The sequence below is a fragment of the Aedes albopictus genome, chromosome 2, assembly GCF_035046485.1.
Source record: "Aedes albopictus strain Foshan chromosome 2, AalbF5, whole genome shotgun sequence".
Classification (NCBI taxonomy): domain Eukaryota; kingdom Metazoa; phylum Arthropoda; class Insecta; order Diptera; family Culicidae; genus Aedes; species Aedes albopictus.
The window spans coordinates 279,593,453-279,617,520 of NC_085137.1; the positions used below are offsets into that span (position 1 = coordinate 279,593,453).

Genomic DNA, 24,068 nt, shown 5'->3' on the forward strand with positions numbered 1-24,068 from the left:
TAACCTTTTAAGAGATTTTTGACCAAGTGTATCATAATAAATATCTCAGCCGTCTGTCAACCGATTTGGGTTCTCTTAGCACCAAATGAAAGCTACAGTATCCTTGTAAAAGGCCCTGAAATTTCATTTCGATTGGACATTTGATTTCTGAGATATCTTTCGAAGATTATTTCAATAAATTCCTTTTTCTTTTATTATATTCGTTTGTTATCTTGCATGAGCTTTTGACCAGTCTATGAGAAATTATTGTTCAATCAATAATGCTGACCTCATATAAAGTGTATACTAGCAGGTTATTGTTTTCAATAAAATTATAAATAACAAATTACAAATAAACAGGAATTCTATGAAAACTAACAATATGTTAAATGAAAGCATTGAATTTATGTATTGTGGGAAAAATGCAAGAACTGGACAGCCAAAATAACTAGTTAATTCCAAAACTGATTAGCATAGTAGATATATTATTTTTGTCCTTTTTACACCATAACCATGAATACCAAGTACTTCAGAGCTAATTTATTCGACTGATTAAGAGATATTAGACAAAGTGTATCTCGCTGTTTTTCTTATCCATTTGTTAATCGATTCAAGATCTTTTGGCAGTTAACAAAAGATACAATATTCCAGAATATGTAAGCTTTTTTTTAAAATTTCATACAAGATTCTAAGGTGTCTGGCATTTCTGGTAGTTTAGTCCATGGTCCATGATGATATTTTGGAAACCAATCCCCTAGATGCCAAATCCACAATATTTTCTAGAACTTTTGGTCCATCACACAAAATAAATATGTTGAATACAAATAATACATCAATAGTTTTAATAAGTGTAAGAAGGGTTCTGTTTACCATAGGTGGATTAAATCGGGTTTTTATTATTATATTCGTTTGTTATCTTGCATAAGCATTTGACCAGTCTATGGGAAATTCACACACGAGACGCGAAATGAGACAAGACATTTGTCTCATTTCGCGTCTCGTGTGTGTCGTGAAGTTCTTACGTTAGCAAAAACTGTAAAAGTCAACTATGGGAAATTATTGTTCAATCAATAATGCTGACCTCATATAAAGTGTATACTAGCAGGTTATTGTTTTCAATAAAATAAAAGCTTTGAATTTATATATTGTGGGAAAAATGCAAGAACTGGACAGCCAAAATAATTAGCTAATTCCAAAACTGATTAGCATAGTAGATATATTATTTTTGTCCTTTTTCATTTTCATTTGCATTTTGCAGCATTTGGTGGGGCAATGAGAGCGCAAGTCAGTCCAAAGCCGATGATAAGGAGGGGTAATGGCTGAATAGTCTTTGCTAACCACATAAACGCCATAGGATAGGAAAAGGGTATTTTGGTGTGGCATTAGGGTGTTGGTACAGACTTGACAATTATCAATGCTATTCAGATGCAAAATAAATTTTAAGGCTCAATAGTGAATCGCATACCTTCCAAAACCAAAAAACAATAATCCACAAAATACCAAGCAAGTCAAAGAAAGAAAAAGCGTCCGATTGTTTATTTTGTCAATTATAACAAACGGAAACTTCTACCCTCTCCGACTCGCCAGTCACCCCGGAAAAAATGTCCCTTCAGTTCTGGAAAATATATTATCCCCAATCAAGCCTTTAATCGAATTGTCCGCGTGGTCTTGTAGTACCCCTGCTAGGTAAGAACCAGTCATTGCCATACATATTAAATGCTAGACATGACCATACATATTAAATGCTAGACATTAAATGCTAGACATGACCCCATGCTTTGCTGATGTGACTTTCTTATTAGGCAATTCTCTCATCACATGTTTGTCTTCAAAACCTTGTCAAGCTTAGAAAATTGGAGTTAATAAACAATACATTACAAGGTTCGAATTCCCATAGAATGAGATCATTCATTCGCACTACAACACCATAGGAGATAATACCACTACTGACTACAGTACAAATACGAAGAATCTCCCTTTTCCCCCTATCCGCAACCCGGGGACGCGCCCTGTTGGATTTCGAAAGCCTCGGAGAATATTACAAACCTTCAATGGCATTCCCATACACTAACCCACATTGCCCATTCAGGGGTCTGACTGGGCCTATTACCCTCCCTCAGTTTGTGATATTCTCACCAACTTGGAATTATATTTTCCCGGCACATAAATGACTTCGACAAATGTTCGATATACTATGCAGCATTATGAACAGTATAACAATATCAAATGACTTGAAGGTCTGATTTTTACAGAATTGTTTGCCATTGATTATACATTCAGCTATTCCAATCATTACTGCAAAGCACATCGACTACATGCCTGAAATCAAAGCTTCCTGGAAGATATAATCCAAGCCCAGGGAGATATATTATTTTTGTCCTTTTTACACCATAACCATGAATACCAGGTACTTCGGAGCTAATTTATTCGACTGATTAAGAGATATTAGACAAAGTGTATCTCGCTGATTTTCTTATCCATTTGTTAATCGATTCAAGATCTTTTGGCAGTTAACAAAAGATACAATATTCCAGAATATGTAAGCTATTATTTAAAAGTTTCACACAAGATTCCAGAAGGTGTCTGGCATTTCTGGTAGTTTAGTCCATGGTCCATGATGCTATTTTGGAAACCAATCCACTACATGCCAAATCCACAATATTTTCTAGAACTTTTGGTCCATCACACAAAATAAAAATACAAATAATACAACAATAGTTTTAATAAGTGTAAGAAGGGTTCTGTTCACCATAGGTGGATTAAATCGGGTTTTTATTCGTGATTTTGGTTTTTGATTTTTCTAATTTTTATTTTTGAACATCCCTACACTTTTAATTTTTTTTCTGGAAGCCTATTTGGGATTCCGATTTATTTAAGACGAAAACATTTTAAGATTATATGATTGTTGTTAAAATTCAATTGGATTTTTTTTCATGGAATATTTTATTTTTCGTGTAATTTTTATGTTTTGAATCGAAAATATTTCGAAGTTTTACGTCTGTTTGTCTGTGCCCAAAGTATACATTAGCGTGGGTCAGCGGAATTAATTTTTCAGATCAAAGCTTTTTTGCTTTTATTTTGGGGTCCAAAAAAAAGTGCAAAATTTGAGCACGATCGGTTGCGTATTGCAATTGAAATTTGTAAGGAATTTTGTATGGGAAAACATAACTTTTGCATTTTTGTCATAAGTTGGAAAAGTTTGTCTGAGACTTTTTAACCGATGATGTGAAATAATAGCCTAGGATGTTCTGAAAAACTTTGTCGAAGACCACAACTAACACCACCATGCATGTGTTCAAGTTTTAACACGTAAAGGAATAACAATAGCAACAATATCATGCTGTTTCGACAAGCAATGCCAATGCTGCAGTGGTGGAAATTGATCGCGAACGTGTGCTTACGCGCTACAAAAAAATGCCATCGCATCGCAAACCTTTGCTGTGCGATTGTGTTCGCACGTTTGTGGCCCACGATCCTACGACACGAACGCCAACGAGTGCATCGCATCTTTTGCAAGCGCGATGGTTTTTATTTTATTGGTTCGTGGCCGATATTTTTGTAATGAAATCAAATGTTGGTAACCTTTTTCGTCGATATCATTTATTGGTATGTTACCTGACCAGTATAATCATAAAATACCCAACTAATTACCTTTAAGTGTACAAAAAATGGCAACAAACCGAGTGCTCTACATTGTGATCCTTTCGGCGAACCAACTGCGATTCTGCTCGTTCGACATTTGTTTTGTGTTGGCTCGTCGATTCGGGAAATCGTGAACCGTTCTCTCTTTTTGGGTTCGCGAGCGCGTGAGCAAAGATTGTGTTTGAGGCGAACCAAAAAACACGTCAAGCGCATGATGCTTTCCACCACTGCAATGCTGTAACTTTTTTTAATAGGCATCAGATCACTTCGTGGTCTACGACAAAATTTTTTCAGGACATGTTTTCACATTATCGGTTACATGGTTTTAGGAAACTTTGGGTTTCTCATGAGAGAAATGCAAAAAGTATGTTTTCCCATGTAAAATCCCGGCGCAGTATCATAACGTCCGAGGCCATAATGTCCCAGGGCTTTATGGTGCATTTTTCCGGGGCATAACGTCCGAACGTGATGATACGCCACGAAGTCCAAGGAAAGAAGGCACATAGGATATTATGACGCATCCAAACTTTTGGACATTATTTCGCAAAAAACGCGACTTAGCGACCGGGACTGTATGGCCTCGGACGTTGTGATCCGGCCCCTAAAATCCCATACAAACTTAAAACGCGATGCGCAAAACATACACGGAGAGACGAAACTACCCAAAAGTGAGTTCTTTCCACACAACTTCGGGGTTGCGTGCGTCAGGCCAATTTTGAGTTGATAAAATAGATGTTTATGTGGATTGTTCCCGCTTGCTCCTATGTGAAAAAATACCTAATTTGAAGTTTTTTTTTTTCACTTAACCGAAATTTCGACTAGGTTATATTCACGCAAATTTGGGTACTGTGCTAGAAACTCAGTATTAAGTTGACGCACTCAACTGCAAAATTTTGCACAGTTTGTTGGATCCTGAAATAGGACCTAAAAACTTTGATCTGATGGGATGCCATCAAATTCTCCATTTTTCCATATAACGGGTGACCCACTCTAGCTTAGGGCCGATTTCTTCACCTCGGCTTAACTCGTAAGCCAGGCTTACTCATATAGTCAAACCTGGCTTAACGCCTGAACCAGGGTGAAGAAATCGGCCCTTAGGGTGTCCATTATGCCCCTATTTGTACATCGTTCACTGCTAGCTCTGCAAGAAATCCCTTCAATAACATGGTATCAATTGGAAACAGATTTTCCTAAAAAGATTGTCTTTTAGCATTGGCCGAATATGTTTCCGTGACTATTTTTTTTTCTGCGACTTATTGCCGGCCATAAATAGATTACTTCACGCGAAATAACGACATTTTTATATGAGAAACTATTAACACTGGTACATTTCTTGGATGTAAACAAACATGCTAACAAGGAACAGGTTAGATCAGGAAGGATAAAAATGTCGTTTTCTTCCCAATGGATCACTGATGATCCACATGTTTGTTTATAAAATTAGTGTTTTATCGTCAACTTGTTTGTGAAGCGATATGTAATTCATTGTGCAAATATACATACTATAGGGCATGCTAGTATTTTTCTCTATACTATAACTATAACTCAGTCAATTTTGAATCCATTGACTTTGAGACACGATCAGATACGCACAGTATCTAGCCAGGTTCAGAAATTCAAGTCAATCGGTTTAAAATTGACTGAGTTATAGCAGCAAATGCTCAAAATAGATGCTCCTGCCGAAATGGTCCCAGACCCTATTCAAATATCGATCAAACAACGATTTTCCCTCGTCAAAAATATCTGTTTGTACTAATAATACATGCAACTTCTCTATTAATAACATACCTGAGGACTCTGCACGACATGCAATTCCGGAGGTGTTGTGACATGTTCTGTAATGTTTGGCAGATAGCTGGTAGAACAAACTGCAGAGCTGCGGTGCGTGCTACTGTTACGACCAACGCGTGATTCTTCATCATCACTTGAATGGCTAGAGGCAAGTTCCAGGCTTCTGCCATCTGTTTCGCTTCCGGAATCTGAATCGCGTCTATGACGCCGTCCTTTTCTACTGTGTGGAGAACTACCGCTGGATTCCTTGATTTTACGCAAAGCATTTCCTTCATAACTACGCATATATGACGGTACACCATCACTGTTGGAATTATAGTTGGATGTGGATGTTGACGTATGTCGGAATTGTCCATCACTTCTGCAATATATTGTAAAAATTAGTGCACATGTATTAGGATGGATACAGCATTTGACAGCACAAACCTGTATGGACTCGAACTAGTTTTTGCAGTACTCCGGGACGTCGTACTGGAGGTGCTTATTCCTATGTTTCGTCTTGCAGTCTCATATTGACTTGAGAATCCTGGAGTTTTTGATGTTTGTCCAATGTTTTGAGAACTGCTACTCACCGCTAAAGATGAATCGAGCAATGGTACTTTCCTCCCTAGGCACCTCAAAAATGTCCTGTGCAAGTTTTCCCGTACACGCTTATTTATTATGCAATAACCAACAATGGAGAAAAAGGCATGTATGATCAAAACTGCTGACAACAACACTTTCAATGTTTGGGAACTATCCGACGCAGCTAATACCGCAAGAACCCACATTATACCCATCAATGGCAGAGAAACTACAGAAAGCCATAGTAGAGTTCGAAGATTTCCAAATCCTAGCACATGGTCCTTTATAGTGAAGGCAGCTTTTACTGACAGGAACAAGATCAGGAGATTCACTATGGACATTATAACGATAGGTCCTACTAACCACCATATTACAGATTCGTATACAGACAACCAGCAACTGAAAAAAAAATGAACATTAGATTATTTTCTTGATGCCATCACTCTACCCTGTACATACAACATGTTGTTTCCATATTCATGAACTCGGACTCCTACAGAAAGTCCCACTATAAGGGCCGGGGCACCGTACCCTAACGTATAGTAGAAACCCATTGGACCATGGTTGATGTCACGCATTTCTGTCAACATGCGATACAAGTGGACACAATCCACCGTTGTCCATGCGAATGCCGCCAGCCACGCATAGTGTAACACAATCGCAACCAGTTTGCAAGAGAACTGGGAAAGAAGATAAGTTGAAGCACATGTGGTATTAGTGATGTGTTTAGTCTTAAGAAAGTAGTAAACTAACCTCATTATCGATTAGCTCTCTCCGTGCTTGGATGCCAATGAAAAACAGCAGCTCAGCGATAAAAATACAAAACAGTAAATTCTGATGGATGGTGTTTGAATTGGTTTGCAGACCTCGCAGAAGAGCCAGGGATATAATCACAGCAAACAACACAGGCAAGGATATGAGGAATGCTGAAAACGACGTGATTTGAACCAGTAGCGATGGTTCCGGAATAATTTCTGGGTCGATTACATCTACGAGCACGGCATAACTGGATATTTGGCTGCAAGTGCAGTTGATCAGCACGCTTTCATTTATTGGCAGCAAGTCATAATCCGGAATCTCCGTTTGACAACCTAATCGTGTCCACAGATTCACGTGGGCATTCCATCGCACACACTGAGGGTTTGAGCGAGGTCCAAACCAGCTTCTAGGTATGTGTAGCCACATTAGTAACTTAATTGGCTGGGGTAAATGGGGACTACCTAATGGTTTGTATTCAATTGGTTTATCCAGGTTATCGTGGTTAGTGGCCAATTGTAAAACGCTTCGTTTTTGTATTTTCGTGTATATTGCGTCGTCCATATCGTATGTTGCTTCGTTGTCAATCGAACTGGATGATAACACTATTGCTTCTGGTGGATTGGACGTTTCAAAAGGATTCTCGTCGATGCTCATTATAATTTGGGGATGTTCATCTAAGCTCTCAAGGTTATCATGTTCGCTCATATCATGAATTGATATTTTTATTTCATTCGCCAGTTTTTCACTGAGTTGCTCATGATGTGACGACGAAAATACTTCAGTATCTTTCGTTGAGTACTTTTCCAAATAATCCGAATTATCACTCGTTGTCTTTTCTTCGGTGGGTTTATCAATACTTGGTACCAATACGTTGAGTGTTAGAACTGGGCTAGCAATTCGAACATCGACACCCCATCTTCGAGTGATGGTTTCATCAAAATTTAATGGAAAAATAGCACCAGCATCCTTGTATTGTGCATACCCGACTATTGCTCGATAATCGCTAATGGAGTTAGTTACTTCATTTCTGTCAGGCTGTGTGATCCCCAACATGTCTAGCGGAATCATAATTTTGCTGTGTCGATCAAATTTCGTTTTATCTTGAATATAATTATTATACTTTGGAAACGAAATTAAGGGATATTTTTGTTTGTTTGCATGTTGTAAGAATGCGCTTGTGTCGGGTAAAATAACACTTTCGGTAGTGAACATATTAGATTTGCTATTTCTGTGATATCCTGTCAGCAATTGTGGCTCATAACCGAACAATGATTCCGCAGTGACTATGTCCAAGCCATAGGCCACATTACTGTGAACTATTTCAAATGGGTTTGTATAGGTATCATGCTGCGAACGACCCAGAATAAGCATATATTTGTTGAATGCCTCTACTAGATCATTTGGACCCCTTTGGGTCAATTCCGTTAATCTTTTCCACTCGTTTTTGTATTGAACGTCTAATATAATTCCTGCACTTTCAACTAGATTTTTTATATAATGCTTATCTTGACTGTGAGACAGATTTAAACCATTCTGTCGTGATTCATAGTTGATCAATTCATGCAGTAATCGTTCCGTTACCAATATATCGGCACCATATAATTTGCTTGGAATCGCATTTTGCACATCGTAAAAATAGTCAAATTCAAAATCATTTGGTTGCCATAGCGAGTTTTTCGAAGTAAAAGACGATTCAAATGCATACGTGCGCATTGAATCTGGACGATCTTCTTTTGCTTTACCATAACTAGAAGTAGCGCTTTGTAAAGTGGCAGCAATTTTAACAGATATGAACGTATTTAGCTCAAGTCCCTCCGTTTCTATTTGAGATAACTGTTTCCGAAGATCCAAGAATTTTTCTGATGTACAGTTGAACATATCCGGTTGGCCCCATCCGCCGTGTTCAATGTCGCATTGTCTAACGCCCTTGCCTCTAGCTGGTAAAGGACAATTTTCCACAGCAACCTCGCCGAATGTTGTTCTAGGCCACCATACTCCAGCAGAAAAAGATTTAGGGCAAGCATCGTAAACTACTTCACATCCATTAAGTGTCACTTCCGCATATGGATTCGAGCAGGAATCGCAACGTCTTCCTATCACTCCTTCACGGCACTCGCATTGACCGGAATTGTTGCATGATTTTCCGTATGATCCTACTGCGTAGCACTCACATGGTAGACAAGATGTGTCATTTACCATTTGATAGTGGTTTTCCCTACAATAACATTGACCAGTCATTTTGTTGCAATCTGGATGATAGCCCTGTTTTAAATTGCATTTACATGGTCCACACCCTCGTTCTCCCCACCAGCCAGCAGGACAGGGCTGTTGTGTTGTAATTTCGCAGTAATCTCCTGAATTCGCGGTGCTATTGCACTGACAATGATAACCCTTTTGGCTCATCATATCAGCACGACACTGTCCATTGTCTGAACAGGGCTTAGCTGTGCAAACAGGTAAGCAGCTTTCTCCAACGTAGCCATGAACGCATTCACAATGCGCTTCGTCCCAACTCATAACACACGTTGAATGTTCTGGGCAACTATCAGGACATTTTGAATTAGACATGCATCCATCAATCACGTTTTCTCGGATAGTGGGGCGATTAAGAACTGATTGAGTACCTCCTACACGAACATCCTGTATGCATCCTTCATAGAAACCATAGTCGCCATAACCCGAAATGCTGCTCTCCGAGCCACCAATAACAATTCTGCCAACGTAGAGGCCTTGTATTTTTTGAGTCATGGGCAATAATCCAGCACGCTGACCATAATCCACAGAGAGTGACACTTCCGTTCCCAACCACTTGATTTCTATCCGATGCCATTTTCCATCCGCTAAATTTGTTCCAGCAAGGAACATGGGCTCCGCATTATACGTATAATACAGCACGCCATCTCGTAAAGATACAATAACGGAGCTGTTTTGACCAACTTGTATTTGCATCAAGAAGGCATCTTTTTGGCGGGTTCTTATCGAAAGAGCTGTTAACCATGGAAGTTGAATTGGACGAAGCAATGGATTGAAGCTCAAAATTCCATCCCCGTTGAAACGCCAGGGTATTGTAACTGATTCCTGGCAAGCATTTCCGGAAAATCCATCCGGACAATCACATTCCCATCCTTCACCCCAACCTTCTCGACAAGTTCCACCATTGAAACACGGCTCTGATGCACATGAGGCTGATTTTTGTGGACAACCCGCGATTGTGCCATTATCGGCGATGAAAGAATTCAGATCTATGTAACGGTGATCGATGTAAAGGTCCGATATGCATCCAATAAAATCGTGAGATTGGATTTGAAAATGTGTTGGAATTCTCGGCAATCCACCTATCTGTAGCGGTCCGGTTAGATCCAGAAATCGATGACAAGATTCTGTGAGCGAGGAACATCTACGATCCAATACCATTGTCGTCTGATTGGCGCAGTTCCATCGTTGTCCAAGATCTGCTAGTGCCAATGCAATGTCACAGTTGTCCACTGTCAGAGTGACAGTGCGATTGAAGTATATTACCTCCACTGTATGCCAATTCCCATCAGATATGCGTTGGTTACGATGTACAGCAATCGATTCAATTTTATCACCAAGTGAAAAGGAAAACGTCACCTTTCCGTTAATGACTTCCAATGCAATGAAATCATGTTGCTCATTGTATCTTCCATTATACAGAAGCAAACCATTGTCTCGAACTGTTGCAAAACTCATCTTAATATTGAACCTATGACGTTGCTTCAAACTGGCGAATGTAAGGAACGAGTTTCTGGTAAACGAGCGCGATGTAAGTTCACACGTTTTTGTATAAGTCGGGCTGTGAGGAGTATTTAGTGTATGTGATAAGCAACTGAAACCTTCTCCACATTGATCAGCTGCACATGGTTTAAGGCTTTTAATCTCCGTCTCACAGTTCACTCCTGTGTGTGATTCGGTACAAACACATGTGTAATCCCCTTCTCTCCGCACACACTTTCCTCCATTCTGACAAGGATCTGAGTAACATAGGTCAACCTCCGTATCACAAAGGTAGTGTTCTTTGCTGCCAGTAAATCCCTCCGGACATTTGCAAGCAAATGTGTTGACTGGATAGATAGGTCGAAATAGTACAGTATCACTATGGATAAATCCCGTTGCATTGCCAAATTTCAATACCGTAATACATTGTTCGTAATTCAAGCAAGGCTCTCTAACGCAAAGATTATCATCAAATGGTAATACTTGAACGGTAGCTAATCTAGCCAATATGGCTCGATTCAGATACACGCGTTCCTGCAAGTATTGCGGACTGTAATACTCTTCAAAGGCAACGTCTGGACGTCGTGCTGAAAAACTGACATTCAAAATCCTTGAATTGACGTCCGTGTCGTCCTGAATCGAAAACAAATAAATATTTTCTTTGGGACATGGTATAATTGCTGCCAATCCGTCAAGAAAGAAGTTTAGCAATGGTGATAGGAATGCCTCTTCCGTCATTTCATCTAATCGGATGGTCACTGAATTGAACAACATGTCATCTGTTACTAGACGTACGATTAGTTGCATTATTGCCTTGGCTTCGTTTATTCCGTCAGTCACCGATACTTCCATAGTAGCAAATTTAGGAACGTTTGTATTTAGTTGTGGACTTAAAGTCAATCCTCCAGATGAGCTGTTCAATTTGACCAAGTTTGCATTGTTGCCGGATAAGATTCGATATGTCAGTTTATCAGTTACATCTGCATCGAATGCAGGTATTTTTCCGAAAACACCGCTTGGGTAGCAATCTTTAAAGTTATTGAATATGACTTGGAAATCGCGCAATATTGGGGCATTGTCATTTACATCTGTCACCAAAATATCAACATGAACATCATTTCGCAACGGAGGACTTGCTGCTCGTATCACAAGCTCGAACCGCTTTTTGCTAGATTCGTAATCCAATTCCGTCATAGTCAAAAGCTGAGCCCGCTCCGATCCTGGTCTCGTCACTAAGGAAAATGAATTCGAATCATCTCCGCCGATAATTGAGTAATGTACTATTGCATTTACACCCTCATCCGGATCATGAGCGTGAATTTCACCCACCACAGATCCGACAGGGCTGTTTTCTGGAACATACAATGTGATTTTGTCGGATGCGAATGTAGGTGGAGAGTCATTTACATCATCTAACCGTATTTGAACCTCCACTGTACTGCTTAACGTAGGTGTTCCTTTATCTGATGCAATCGCCACAAGATGATAAACTGCAATGCTTTCTCTGTCCAATCCTTTATTGGTGCGGATCACTCCTGACGTGGGATCCACCACAAATGATCCATCTTCGATGTCCTTTGAGCTAAGCGTGTATTTTATTCTGCCGTTCAATCCCATATCAATATCAGTAGCTGCAACTTGAACAACTGATGTCCCGATGAGTGCGTCTTCTGCTATCGTTGCTTGGTACAATGGAACTTTGAACTGCGGTGCATTATCGTTTATATCTGTAACGCTAATTTCTACATCGGTAGTGTCACTTAGTGAAGGGTTACCGCCATCTTTTGCTGTCACTGTTAGCAAATAACCACTCATTGTTTCACGATCTAAAGGTGCATTTGTAACAATTGCTCCTGTTTGTGGATTAATACTGAACGGTTCGTTAGACCCTAAACCATTAACAGATTCATCGTTCAACAGATACGTTATCTGAGCGTTTACGCCGACATCACTGTCTGTTGCGAAGACAACTAAAACTGTAGTGCCGATTGGTGCATCTTCAAAAACTGATGCCGTATAAGGAGCATTCTCAAAAACTGGTGCGAAATTGTTAGCATCAGTGATATTAATGTTGACAATCGCTGTATCAGTTCTCTGACCGCTATCGGTGGCAGTAATTGTCAATGCAAATCTGCGCTCTTGCTTGTAATCTAACGGTTGAGCGATTGTTATCAATCCGCGACCATTCTGAGACGTTATCGAAAACCGGCCTCTAGTATTTCCAGCGGTTATTTCGTAGTGCAATCGAGAATCTTCATCGGGATCGGTAGCGGTAACTGTTGTCACAGGTGTCCCTGGTGGTTGATCTTCAGCGATGGTTGCCTCGTAATATTTTGGGCTGAACGTTGGATCATTATCATTTACGTCTTGAATTGTAACAACAACCGAGGTGCTTGCAGACTTGGGTGGTATTCCTCCATCCATGGCAATGACTTGAAAACTATACCTACTCCTTTCTTCACGATCTAAAGGCTTCGTTGTGTGAATCCAGCCTGTGCGGGAGTCAACAGCAAGTGGCAGATTATCATCTCTGTCTCGTATGTTATAAGAGATTTCTGAATTTGCTCCTTCGTCAGAATCATAAGCTTGCACACGTACTATGTTGTAACCAACGGGAACGCTTTCCAATACTGCCTCTTGGAACTGTGATGTGTAGAAACGAGGTGCATTATCATTGGCATCCAGCACATTAACAAGGAGTTGTGTGGTATTGCTGCGCGATGGACTACCACCATCTTGTGCACGTATTACCAATCTATAGCTTCTGACGCTCTCGTAATCCAAGGGTTTTACCAGAGACACATCACCGCTCATGGAATCAATTGAAAACTGAGACTGGGTATTTCCACCGATGATAGCATATCTGAAAAATGCAGTCTGTGTTTTACTTCTGTTACTAGGATGCGGACACCGGTTTTGGCCAGTCTGAAGGTTTTTTTCATAAAAAATAGCCAATAGGGGTAGGCGGGGCAATATGGACACAATATCGACTGTAGCTTTTATGTATAAAATTTCTTTTCCCTCTCGAGCAGCTTGTGTGGTCGTGTGGTTATGGTGCGCGCTCATACACATTTTTGGGGAGGGTTTAGGTTCGAATCCCGTTAGTGGCAAATTTTTGTTATTTGCCTTCTGATAATTATCACGATAACTTTGCAGGCGATAAAGTTGGATAGCGAAAATGAAAAGAGCGATTTTCAGTTTTCGGCTATCTTTGATCGGGGACAAAAAGCAACGACCGATAAACATTTCTCACAGGAAAAGTAAAAACAAAAAAAAATCGGTTGCTCGAAAAACGCCGTTTTTCGTCTCAATTTGCTGATAATTTCATTCCCTGCTAGGCACAGCTGAACATGCCGACAAAAACGAAGCTTTATCCAAAACAGCCTGAATTTTAATTACCAGAACAAAACTGAACTACTTCGGCGTATTATTCATCCATAATAGTTGTTTTGTAATGAAATGACTTTCAGGCTTATTCTGCGCGGCGTGTGAGGTGAGACGAGTCGAATGGGGACTACTACGAAAGGCCGAATCACGAAAGGCCGAATCACAAAAGGCCGAATCACAAAAGGCCGAAAGCACGAAAGGCCGAAGGTAACAAAAGGCCGAGGCACGAAAGGCCGAAGGTAACGAAAGGTCGAATGTAACGAAAGGCCGAATGTAACGAAAGGCCGAAAGTAACGAAAGGCCGAATTACAAAAGTAGCCATTTTATTACAAAACCCTTTCCTTTCCATTACTTTTACCATGTAACAAGAAAAAACATTTAAATAAATACATATTGTCCAACATAAATTCATTATACTCAAATCTTTTTGGAAGTTTGAACTGTTGTCTACAAATGTGACATGTATAGTGATAATTATACATAACATGGCATAATAAGCTTATAACAGCAGCACATAAATGATAGAAAGGCGAAATAGCTGGCCGAACAACTACGTTTGCTATATATATAGGGAAACGCTTGCTGTCCGAACTCGCTAACGCTCGTCGGACTTAAAAAAAGATAACAACTTCTGTTCGCATTATACCTAGCATACTATTGGAACGGGACTACTACGAAAGGCCGAATCACGAAAGGCCGAATCACAAAAGGCCGAATCACAAAAGGCCGAAAGCACGAAAGGCCGAAGGTAACAAAAGGCCGAAGCACGAAAGGCCGAAGGTAACGAAAGGTCGAATGTAACGAAAGGCCGAATGTAACGAAAGGCCGAAAGTAACGAAAGGCCGAATTACAAAAGTAGCCATTTTATTACAAAACCCTTTCCTTTCCATTACTTTTACCATATAACAAGAAAAAACATTTAAATAAATACATATTGTCCAACATAAATTCATTATACTCAAATCTTTTTGGAAGTTTGAACTGTTGTCTACAAATGTGACATGTATAGTGATAATTATACATAACATGGCATAATAAGCTTATAACAGCAGCACATAAATGATAGAAAGGCGAAATAGCTGGCCGAACAACTACGTTTGCTATATATATAGGGGAACGCTTGCTGTCCGAACTCGCTAACGCTCGTCGGACTTAAAAAAAGATAACAACTTCTGTTCGCATTATACCTAGCATACTATTGGAACTGCTGTTTTCCTTGGATTCGAGTCGACGCAATTACGGTGCATCGGATATCGGATACTTCGGCGGCCTTCTGCCGCCTCAGTTCCTCAATCCTCCATGCGGCTACGCCGCATGGTTCACATTTATGTGCATTTTACGTTGGAGTGGGGGGTTATTTTTTAACTATTCAATTTGAAGTTATAACATACATACATACATACATACATACATTTTTTTAATTAATAGAGTATTTGACTAAACGGAAACCGAGTGAATATGCGTTTTCCGTAATTCGGCCTTTCGTTACGTTCGGCCTTTTGATACATTCGGCCTTTCGTTACCTTCGGCCTTTCGTTACCTTCGGCCTTTTGCTACATTCGGCCTTTCGTGATTCGGCCTTTTGTGCTTTCGGCCTTTTGTGGTAGTTATAATGGTTTCGGCCTTTTGTGATTCGGCCTTTCGTGGTTCGGCCTTTCGTGATTCGGCTTTTTGTGTTAATCCCGTCGAATGAGGTGACAAAAGTCGACTCGCCTCATTTGATTTACATTAGTCGTCTCACGTCACGTGAGACGAAACCGTCCGTCTCACCTCACACGCCGCGCAGAATAAGCCTGTTTATAGGTGTAAATAATGTACGAAATTCGTAAAAGTCTCATGGTCTCCATATTGCCCCATGGGGGTGTCCATTCTGCCCCGTATGCTTGAAGACGGTCATAAAAAACTAACATTTTTCAAAACATTTTTTTAAGTGGATAAATAATTTTTCTTCGTGAGCATTCTTATGCAATAGATGCTAAATAGACTTTAAAAGGATACATGTATCAAAAAACTAAACTTTTTTGGCATCTTGCCAGGTAAAGTTGGCAAAAACCTTAGGGTGTCCATATTGCCCCGCCTACCCCTAATCCTATGAAAACTATCAATGCGTCAAAAAAATTTCAATATATATTTGGAAGGAAAAATGCAGAAATCAAGCTAATACTTGATTTTGCCATTAAAAGTGGCACTGGCCAAAATAGAAGCACTGCATTACGTGGATTTCTTATAGGAGTGGCTAAAATAGAAGTACCCTGGCCAAAATATGAGAGCAGATTTTTTAAGGATTTTTTTTTCCAACATTTTTTTAATCTATGGTTTTTGCAGCTGTAATAATCATATGATCTACTCGTAAAAAAATGTATTTTTTTCGATTTCAGGCCAAACATTTCAATACGTCCTATCTGTATTTGAGAGGCTCTCTTTGTTCACTTTCTCTTTCAATTATTGCAATGTAATGGTACACTTTTCAACTATTTTTGCAGTACAAATCAAAAGACGATTGTTTTGACCATCGTTCAATGCAAGGAGACAATCATAATACAAATAAACAGCTGAAATATTAACGAAAGAGAGGGAAACCAAAGAGAGCCTCTCTTCTGCAGATTGGACCTTTAGACATGTTTGGCCTGATTTGGATCGCAACAGACTGAATAACGCCCTATGGCCAAAACACATGATTGACCAAAACTGATGCTTCTACCCTAATACATACCTAATAGCAGCATTGTTTCCTTGATCGGAATCTGTGGCTTGAATGTGTGTTATAACATTGTTTTCATTGGTCCATTGATCTTCGCTAACTTGAACTGTGTATGTCCTTTCACTGAACTGTGGGTAATTATCATTGTCATCTAAAATTTTCACTATGACCGTTGCTGTCGCTGAACGCCGCTCGGTTTGCAATGTAGCCATATCGGAAGCAGATACGATTAGTTTATACATTTCTACCGCTTCACGATCCAAAGCACTTCGTGTCGATATAGTACCACTTCGAGCATCGATCCGGAAAGTTTGCTCTCCTTGTCCGTTTGAAGTTGATCCATCACCGTTGGCACTTACTATTGCGTATTCAATATCGGCGTTTCTACCAATATCTTGATCGGTAGCTCTGATGGTGATTACTGTTGAACCAACACTGGCGCCTTCCCGAATACTAGCTAGGAATTCTTCAGACTCAAACGAAGGAGTGTGATCATTGCAATCCAAAACGTTTACCTGCAGCGTCGTCGTGCCCGATCGTGGTGGAAAGCTGTCGTCAGTTGCGATAACACGAAAATAGTGGACATCCATTAGCTCTCGGTCAAGACTTGCCGCGGTTGTTACTATTCCTGTTCGAGAATCTACCTTGAACATGGATTGAGAACGTGAATCTAATAGCGAAACCATAGAATACACAACTGGGGAATCTTCAGGATCACGTGCTCGAACAGTCGTTACCGAGGCCCCGGGTGGTTGTTCTTCTTGTACGGATGCTACATATAGTGCTTGCTCAAAGTATGGACTTTGATTGCGTAGCTCTCGTTTGACACGTTTGGCAATATCTGTATCATTTAATTCTTGATGATGGTAGACCACTTTCAGTCTATGATCGGCATCTACAACATCTTTGCGATTACATTTCACATTGAATGTAATAGCTACCTTCCAATACGATTCCGCTATGCACAAATCATTACTAGCCACCAAATCACCAGATTTTGATTCTATTCTAAACCGGCCATCATTGACGTCCAAATATTTAACTGAGCAATATTGTTGAACTGTCTTTGGTAAAAACGAATTTATTGAATTAATGAATTGAGACTTTTTTAGGCAAATTTGATTCCATTTATCGGTTGTGTGAATTGCATAAGAAGCATACGTTTCAGATATCCATTGCCGTGCATCATTAATTTTTCGATGTATTCGTTGGTCCGGTGGCTCCGTTAGACCGCGTTTTTTGCGTACAATGATAGAATGACGGTAAGCATTCTTCTCTGTGCTATCAAATAATATGTCTCCATCTTGGAAGGAAGTATAATTTGTTACTGGCGGTGATATTAGCCATGGAAATTCGCGATAGTAGCTGTGGAGATCATTGCCAACATACTGCCCGTACAAACGATCGTCATGCTCTTCGCTCGCTCGTTTGCGTCTCCTATTATATCCTGTATCATCTTCTTCGAAAAAATGTCGAAAACTTTCCGCAAAAGAATCGTCTGTACAATTGGTCCCGGTGATAAATATACGCAGCGGCAAACTGTAATAGTCAATACTCCGAAGCCGATTAGAGGTAGAATCAACATAAAATGTGAACAAGCTAGGGTAATAAATGCCGTCGCATGTCAACCGTTTCCTTAGGTGGATTTGTCCACTGTTTGGATCTACTTTGAGCAAATGATGAACGAAATGGGCAGTTTTATGTGTGTTGATTTTGTAGTGCCTTTCGGATCCTAACTTGTAAACGGATGCATTGAACACTATTTTATTTGGTTCATCGCTTTCACTGACTATAACCATATAGCCACTGACACATCGCCAAAGAGATATAACTTGAACAACCAATAGCGCCAACGATGCTATTCGAGTTTCTGGTAGCTTCATTTTGTGTTCAAGTGTGATTGGGAAATTATTTCATGATGAGATTCTGGAAAGTGAGAAATGTAAGAGAAGAAATTAAAAATCATTTAACTGACAGCACAAGTAATTGGGTTTATAGATTGAACTCCAGCAGAGCTCTTCTTTTCAATATTGTGGATTTAGCACCAAATTGGTGTCGGAAGTAACTTCATTGACTTCCGCTGCCTTTCCCATGCGTTAAACATAACGTCGGAAGTAGTGCGCTGTATAGTAAATCTGATGCTCTTTACAGCGCACTACTTCCGACGTTATTCTTAACGCATGGGAAAGGCAGCGGAAGTCAATGAAGTTACTTCCGACACCAATTTAGTTTTTTTTATCTGTATTAACGAGATTTTTAACCCTAGGCTAGTTCATCTCGGGACCCACGTTTTACTTCCCTTCCGAAGGAAGAACCCACATTTTGTGAGTATGACGGGAGTGGGATTCGATCCCAGGTCCTCGGCGTGATAGTCAAGTGTTCTAACCACCACACCAGGTCTGCTCCCTTATGTGGAAATGGTTGATATGCACAAAGTATTGCTGACGAATGTCGTTAGTTAAGAATTCATTGATTTTGTAGGCACTTCCGTGGAATTAGTCCGCGGCGCGATTGCACCAATTTAGTGCTAAATCCACAATACGATTAGAGCGAATAGGGGAGCAACGAGTTCAGTGTTAATATCAATGTGTATCGGTGGACCCCCCTGCCCTTACGCGCACATCTTTTTTACTGTGGGTATTATTTCCGTTGTTTTGCTTTTGTCAGTTTTCATTCAGTTTCCATTGCGTTCGCGAATTGAATACACGAGGTTAGGAAGAAAATACAAAGTATTGTAATTTTAATTAAATAAAACGTTTATTTTCATTTTCATTTTGCAGCATTTGGTGGGGCAATGAGAGCGCAAAGCCGATGATAAGGAGGGGTAATGGCTGAATAGTCTTTGCTGACCACATAAACGCCATGGGATAGGAAAAGGGTATTTTGGTGTGGGATTAGGGTGTTGGTACAGACTTGACAATATCAATGCTATTCAGATGCAAAATCTGGAGCTCGATTTAAGTAGGTCGTATGTACTTTTGTCGATTAAAAATTCGATCAGTTGGATTCGCTTATTATAGCGAAAACCGTTGAAATTGAGCAAAGGTGATACATACAGCAGAATCCTCACAAAACAGGCTTTCTGTTCCATCATTAAAAGTTTGCAAAATATATGCCATATTGCTACAATGACTAAAATAAACTGATCGAATTTTATATCGACAAAAGCACATACGACCTATTCAAATCGAGCTCCAGAAATAATTTTAAAGCTCCATAGTGAATCGCATACCTTCCAAAGCCAAAACACAATAATCCACAAAATGCCTAACAAGTCATAGAAAGAAAAAGCGCCCGATTGTTTATTTTGTTCAACAAACGGAAACTTCTACACTCTCCGACTCGCCAGTCACCCCGGAAAAAATGTCCCTTCAGTTCTGGAAAATATATTATTCCCAATTAAGCCTTTAATCGTGTTTTTGTAGTACCCCTATTAGGTAAGAACCAGTCATTGCCATACATATTAAATGGTAGACATGACCCCATGGATAGCATTTGCAAATGTAAAAGCTTTGCTGATGTGACTTTCCTATTAGGCAATTCTCTCATCTCATATTTGTCTGCAAAACCTTGTCAGGCATAGAAAATTGAAGTTGATAAGCAATACATTATAAGGTTCGAATTTCCATAGAATGAGATCATTTATACGCACTAAAACACCATAGAAGATAATATCACATTGGCTGATTACAGTACAAATGCGAAAAATCTCCCTTTTCTCCCTTTCCGCAACCCGGGGACGCGCCCTGTTGGATTTCGAAAGCCTCGGAGAATATTACAAACCTTCAATGGCTAACCTACATTGCCCATTCAGGGGTCTGACTGGGCCTATTATCCTCCCTCAGTTTGTAATATTCTCACCAACTTGGAATTATATTTTCCCGGCACATAAATGACTTCGACAAATGTTCGATGTACTATGCAGCAGCATGATTAGTATAACCAGTGCTGAAAAATTCATTACGTCATATCTAAATTCAATCACCTACAGCTCATTTTGGAAGCTGAACCTGAGAATATGGTATATGAAAAACTTGTGCGGCTAGACCAGTTCTGCAAGAAAGTCACGGAAAAACCGCTATTTTTCGAATATTTAAGGTAAATGTCACGGACTACCTTCGAAAAATGCAAATGATATTCACGGTGAATATCATTTGGCATTTTTCAAAGGTAGTCCGTGACATTTACATTAAATATTCGAAAAATAACGGATTTTCCGTGACTTTCTTACAGAATTGGTCAAGCCGCACAAGTTTTTCATATACCATATTCTCAGGTTCAGCTTCTAAAATGAGCTGTAGCTGGTTGAGTTTAGATATGACGAAATGAAATTTTCAGCACTGAGTATAACTATATCAGATGAATTGAAGATCTGATTTTTACAGAATTGTTTGCCATTGATTATACATTCAGCTATTCTAATCATTACTGCAAAGCACATTGCCTGAAATCAAAGCTTCCTGGAAGATATAATCCAAGCCCAGGGAATTAAATAAAACGTTTATTTTGAAGTAAAACGGTGTAGATTATTTTTCTCGCGTTCGAAAAGTTGTCGGTTCAAGTGTATACAGTCCGCCACCATAACATTTGGTCCTCCGGTCCCGGATAATGGAGAAGCTATTGGGCCGTCGAAATGCGCCGCTGGCGCAAGTGAAAGAGGAGCTTTCAGCCGCGAAAAAAAAACTCACCGAGTCCAATTCCCAAAGTGAGGTTAGAGAGCGTTTGGACCAGCTCAAAGTGCTTGTTGACAAATTTCGGGCGGTGCAAGGAGAAATAGAGGAAAATCAACAAGATGCTGCTGCGATTGCGTCCGTGTTCGATGTTCGTGAGGAATTTTTGGGATGTATTACATTGTTGTATGTGCGAAAACATTGTTCAAAGCAGCTCAAAGTTCAAAGGGATGTGCGAAAACATTGTTCAAAGCAGCTCTGGATGATGTCGGATCTTCCGCGAGCCAACAAACCATCGCCGAATCGAAATATTGGAAGGAGGCTCTGCAGCTGCTAATCGAGACACAACGACAGATGTTGCTGCAACAGCAGCTGCCGTCAAGAACGATGCACTTTTTTTCATTCGGAAAGTGAACGCCAAGGCGAACGGACCTCTTATCGGAGCATAGCTGAGAGTGAATTTTCCGGGTTTTTCTTGCGAAGACGAAAAAGTGAAAAGTAGTTGGTGGAAAGAGTGAAGATTTTGTTAACGAAGAGAACTTGAGGAAAAGTTGAAATAATCAAGAGTGAAGCGGAAAAACTAAATATTCTGAGGACAGCAGCAGGAGCAAAGATGGCGGATAATGGAGGCGGCTCGGACCCACCAGACCCAGGAGCACATGGCGGTTGAGACGAGAAATGGAACCAACACACACGCAGAACAAGAGCGAGAGACGTATCTGTACACGGTTCGCGACGAGGCGCCATACCGCGTATACATCGAAGGCACAGGAGATGAACGAATAAACAAATTCGCAGTAGGATCGATGATCAGGAAACTGGAAAAGTACCGAAATCATGTGACGGATCTACGTTATCTGGGACGAAACAAAATCGTAGCGTTTTTCAACAGCTACATTAAGGCAAACCTGTTCGTGGGAGAAGATCGTCTGAAGGAAAGAGGTTACAAAGCGTACGTGCCCCGGCATCTCATCAGTGTGCGAGGAGTGCTGGTCGGAATCCCAACCGACATCTCCGAAGAGGAAATCATGGTGGAAATTGAAAGCGAGTATCAAGTGATCGATGTGTATCGGCTGAACCGATTCGTCGATGGAAGGGCCAGACCGACAAACAGAGTGAGTGTGACCTTCAGAGCAAACCGACTGCCAGAAAAGGTGAAACTTTTCTGTTGCACAAATCGAGTCCGACCATTCATCCAGAAAGTGTTGTTCTGTGGAAAATGTCACCGCTTCAACCACAAAACCAACAACTGCAAAGGACGACAACGATGCTCAAGGTGTTCGGAAGTCCATAACGAGGAAGATGACGACTACAACAACTGCCAAAAATAGGTCAAGTGCTTCTACTGCAAGACTGCCCACAGCACCACGGACAGGAACTGTCCAGAGAGAGACAAGCAGGAACGGATCAAGGGATTGATGGCAAGACAAAACCTAACCTACGTCGAGGCTCGAGAGATGCTGACACCTCGCCTGAACAGCAACATGTACGACTTGCTAGCGGATGGAGTTGAAAACCCAACACCAGCGGAAAGTTTTGCGAAGATGACTGCAGGAAAATACACGAAAAGGGCACCCCAGAACACCGGAGCACTGCCGAAGCGAAGGGCAGAGATACCAACGCCGAAGCCACACGACACAACTCAACAGGCAGCAAATATTAACGAGAAGCGCAAACGAGTGGAAGAAGAACAGATCCGAATCCTGAAGGAAAACAGGACGGACATGTCAACCGACCAGGGAACAGCGCTGCACAACAAGCACGCAGTAACCGACAAGGAACGATGGGAAAGGATTACGGAAGAAGCAAACCAGGCAGCAAACGAGACGGCAGAGCGGAACATGCGCGGAGCATTGATGAATTTCTATTCGGACCTAGTACAGAAGAACGATCTACCTCGAGAGTGGCAAGAAATCATAAAACAAATCTCCAAACAACATTTCAAGCTAGATAACGCAATATTCTAAATCTCAATCTTTTACAACAATGGATTCTTTCAGGTTGATACAGATCAATATACAAAGCTTATCAAAATACAAGGAGGAACTTCAGAGGTCGCTGATTGGAGGTGACTATTCGGCGGCCTTACTATCGGAAACATGGACAGATTCGAACCAAGAGCATTCTAGTAAGTACCATATATCGCGATACCACAGGTTTTTTGATTCAAGGGAAGATAATTACGGAGGGACAGGAATTTCTTTGAGACAGGATTGGGGTTACTCAAAAAATAGAGTTCCCAACTTTATCGAGAGAAACACAGGTGGTAGGAATAAGAATAGTACGCTTGGACATGGTTATAGTTTCGGTATACATAGCACCGTCTATAACCCCACAAAACTTAGAAGACGACTTAACAAAGATTTTAGAAACAACTAAAATGTATAAGAAGGTTATTGTGGGTGGTGATATTAACGGGCACCATACGACCTGGGGTAACGATTATGACGACAGGAAAGGCGAAATAATTATGGACAAAATCAATGATTACAACGTTATTCTACTTAATGACGGATCGAAGACCTATTTTCTAATAGAATTAAATAAAAAGCCTTCATCGACTGATATTTCCTTTTGATCTCCGGAAATCTACAACAACATAACATGGAAAACCTTAGATTACAATGTCGGTAGCCATCACATAGCAATAGAACTAAATTACTCAACAGATAATCACACAAATAGAGAGGAATATATTTTTAATTACAAGAAAATAAAACAACAGATTGGGGAACTAGATCTATCAGGCATTACTGATTACAATGATTTTCGAGAAAAAGTAGATAAGATTTTTAAAAGCAACAAAATTAAAAACAAACGCTGTCCAAAATACTGGTGGT

At 40.3% G+C, this 24,068-nt stretch overlaps 1 protein-coding gene and 1 long non-coding RNA gene across 9 annotated transcripts in view; one reads left to right on the forward strand and one right to left on the reverse strand.

Annotated features, from left to right (window-relative positions):
* Positions 1-24,068, reverse strand: part of LOC109417392 (protocadherin-like wing polarity protein stan) — a 139,997-nt gene that overhangs the window by 18,765 nt on the left and 97,164 nt on the right. For 6 of the 8 annotated variants that reach the window (XM_029873149.2, XM_029873152.2, XM_062851885.1 and 3 more), the window contains 5 exons: positions 16,571-18,484; positions 6,730-13,333; positions 6,436-6,656; positions 5,839-6,375; positions 5,410-5,773 (listed from right to left, as the gene is read on the reverse strand). In XM_029873149.2, coding sequence (XP_029729009.2) covers positions 5,410-5,773; positions 5,839-6,375; positions 6,436-6,656; positions 6,730-13,333; positions 16,571-18,441 — 9,597 coding nt within the window. In that variant the 5' untranslated portion in view covers positions 18,442-18,484. The remainder of the gene's footprint in view (positions 1-5,409; positions 5,774-5,838; positions 6,376-6,435; positions 6,657-6,729; positions 13,334-16,570; positions 18,485-24,068) is intronic. The other 2 variants (XM_029873157.2, XM_029873155.2) reach the window with 1 other exon arrangement.
* On the forward strand, positions 13,342-15,898 carry LOC134288135 (uncharacterized). The gene is made up of 2 exons (XR_009997766.1): positions 13,342-14,647; positions 14,682-15,898. It is a non-coding gene; the product is annotated as an uncharacterized LOC134288135 (long non-coding RNA).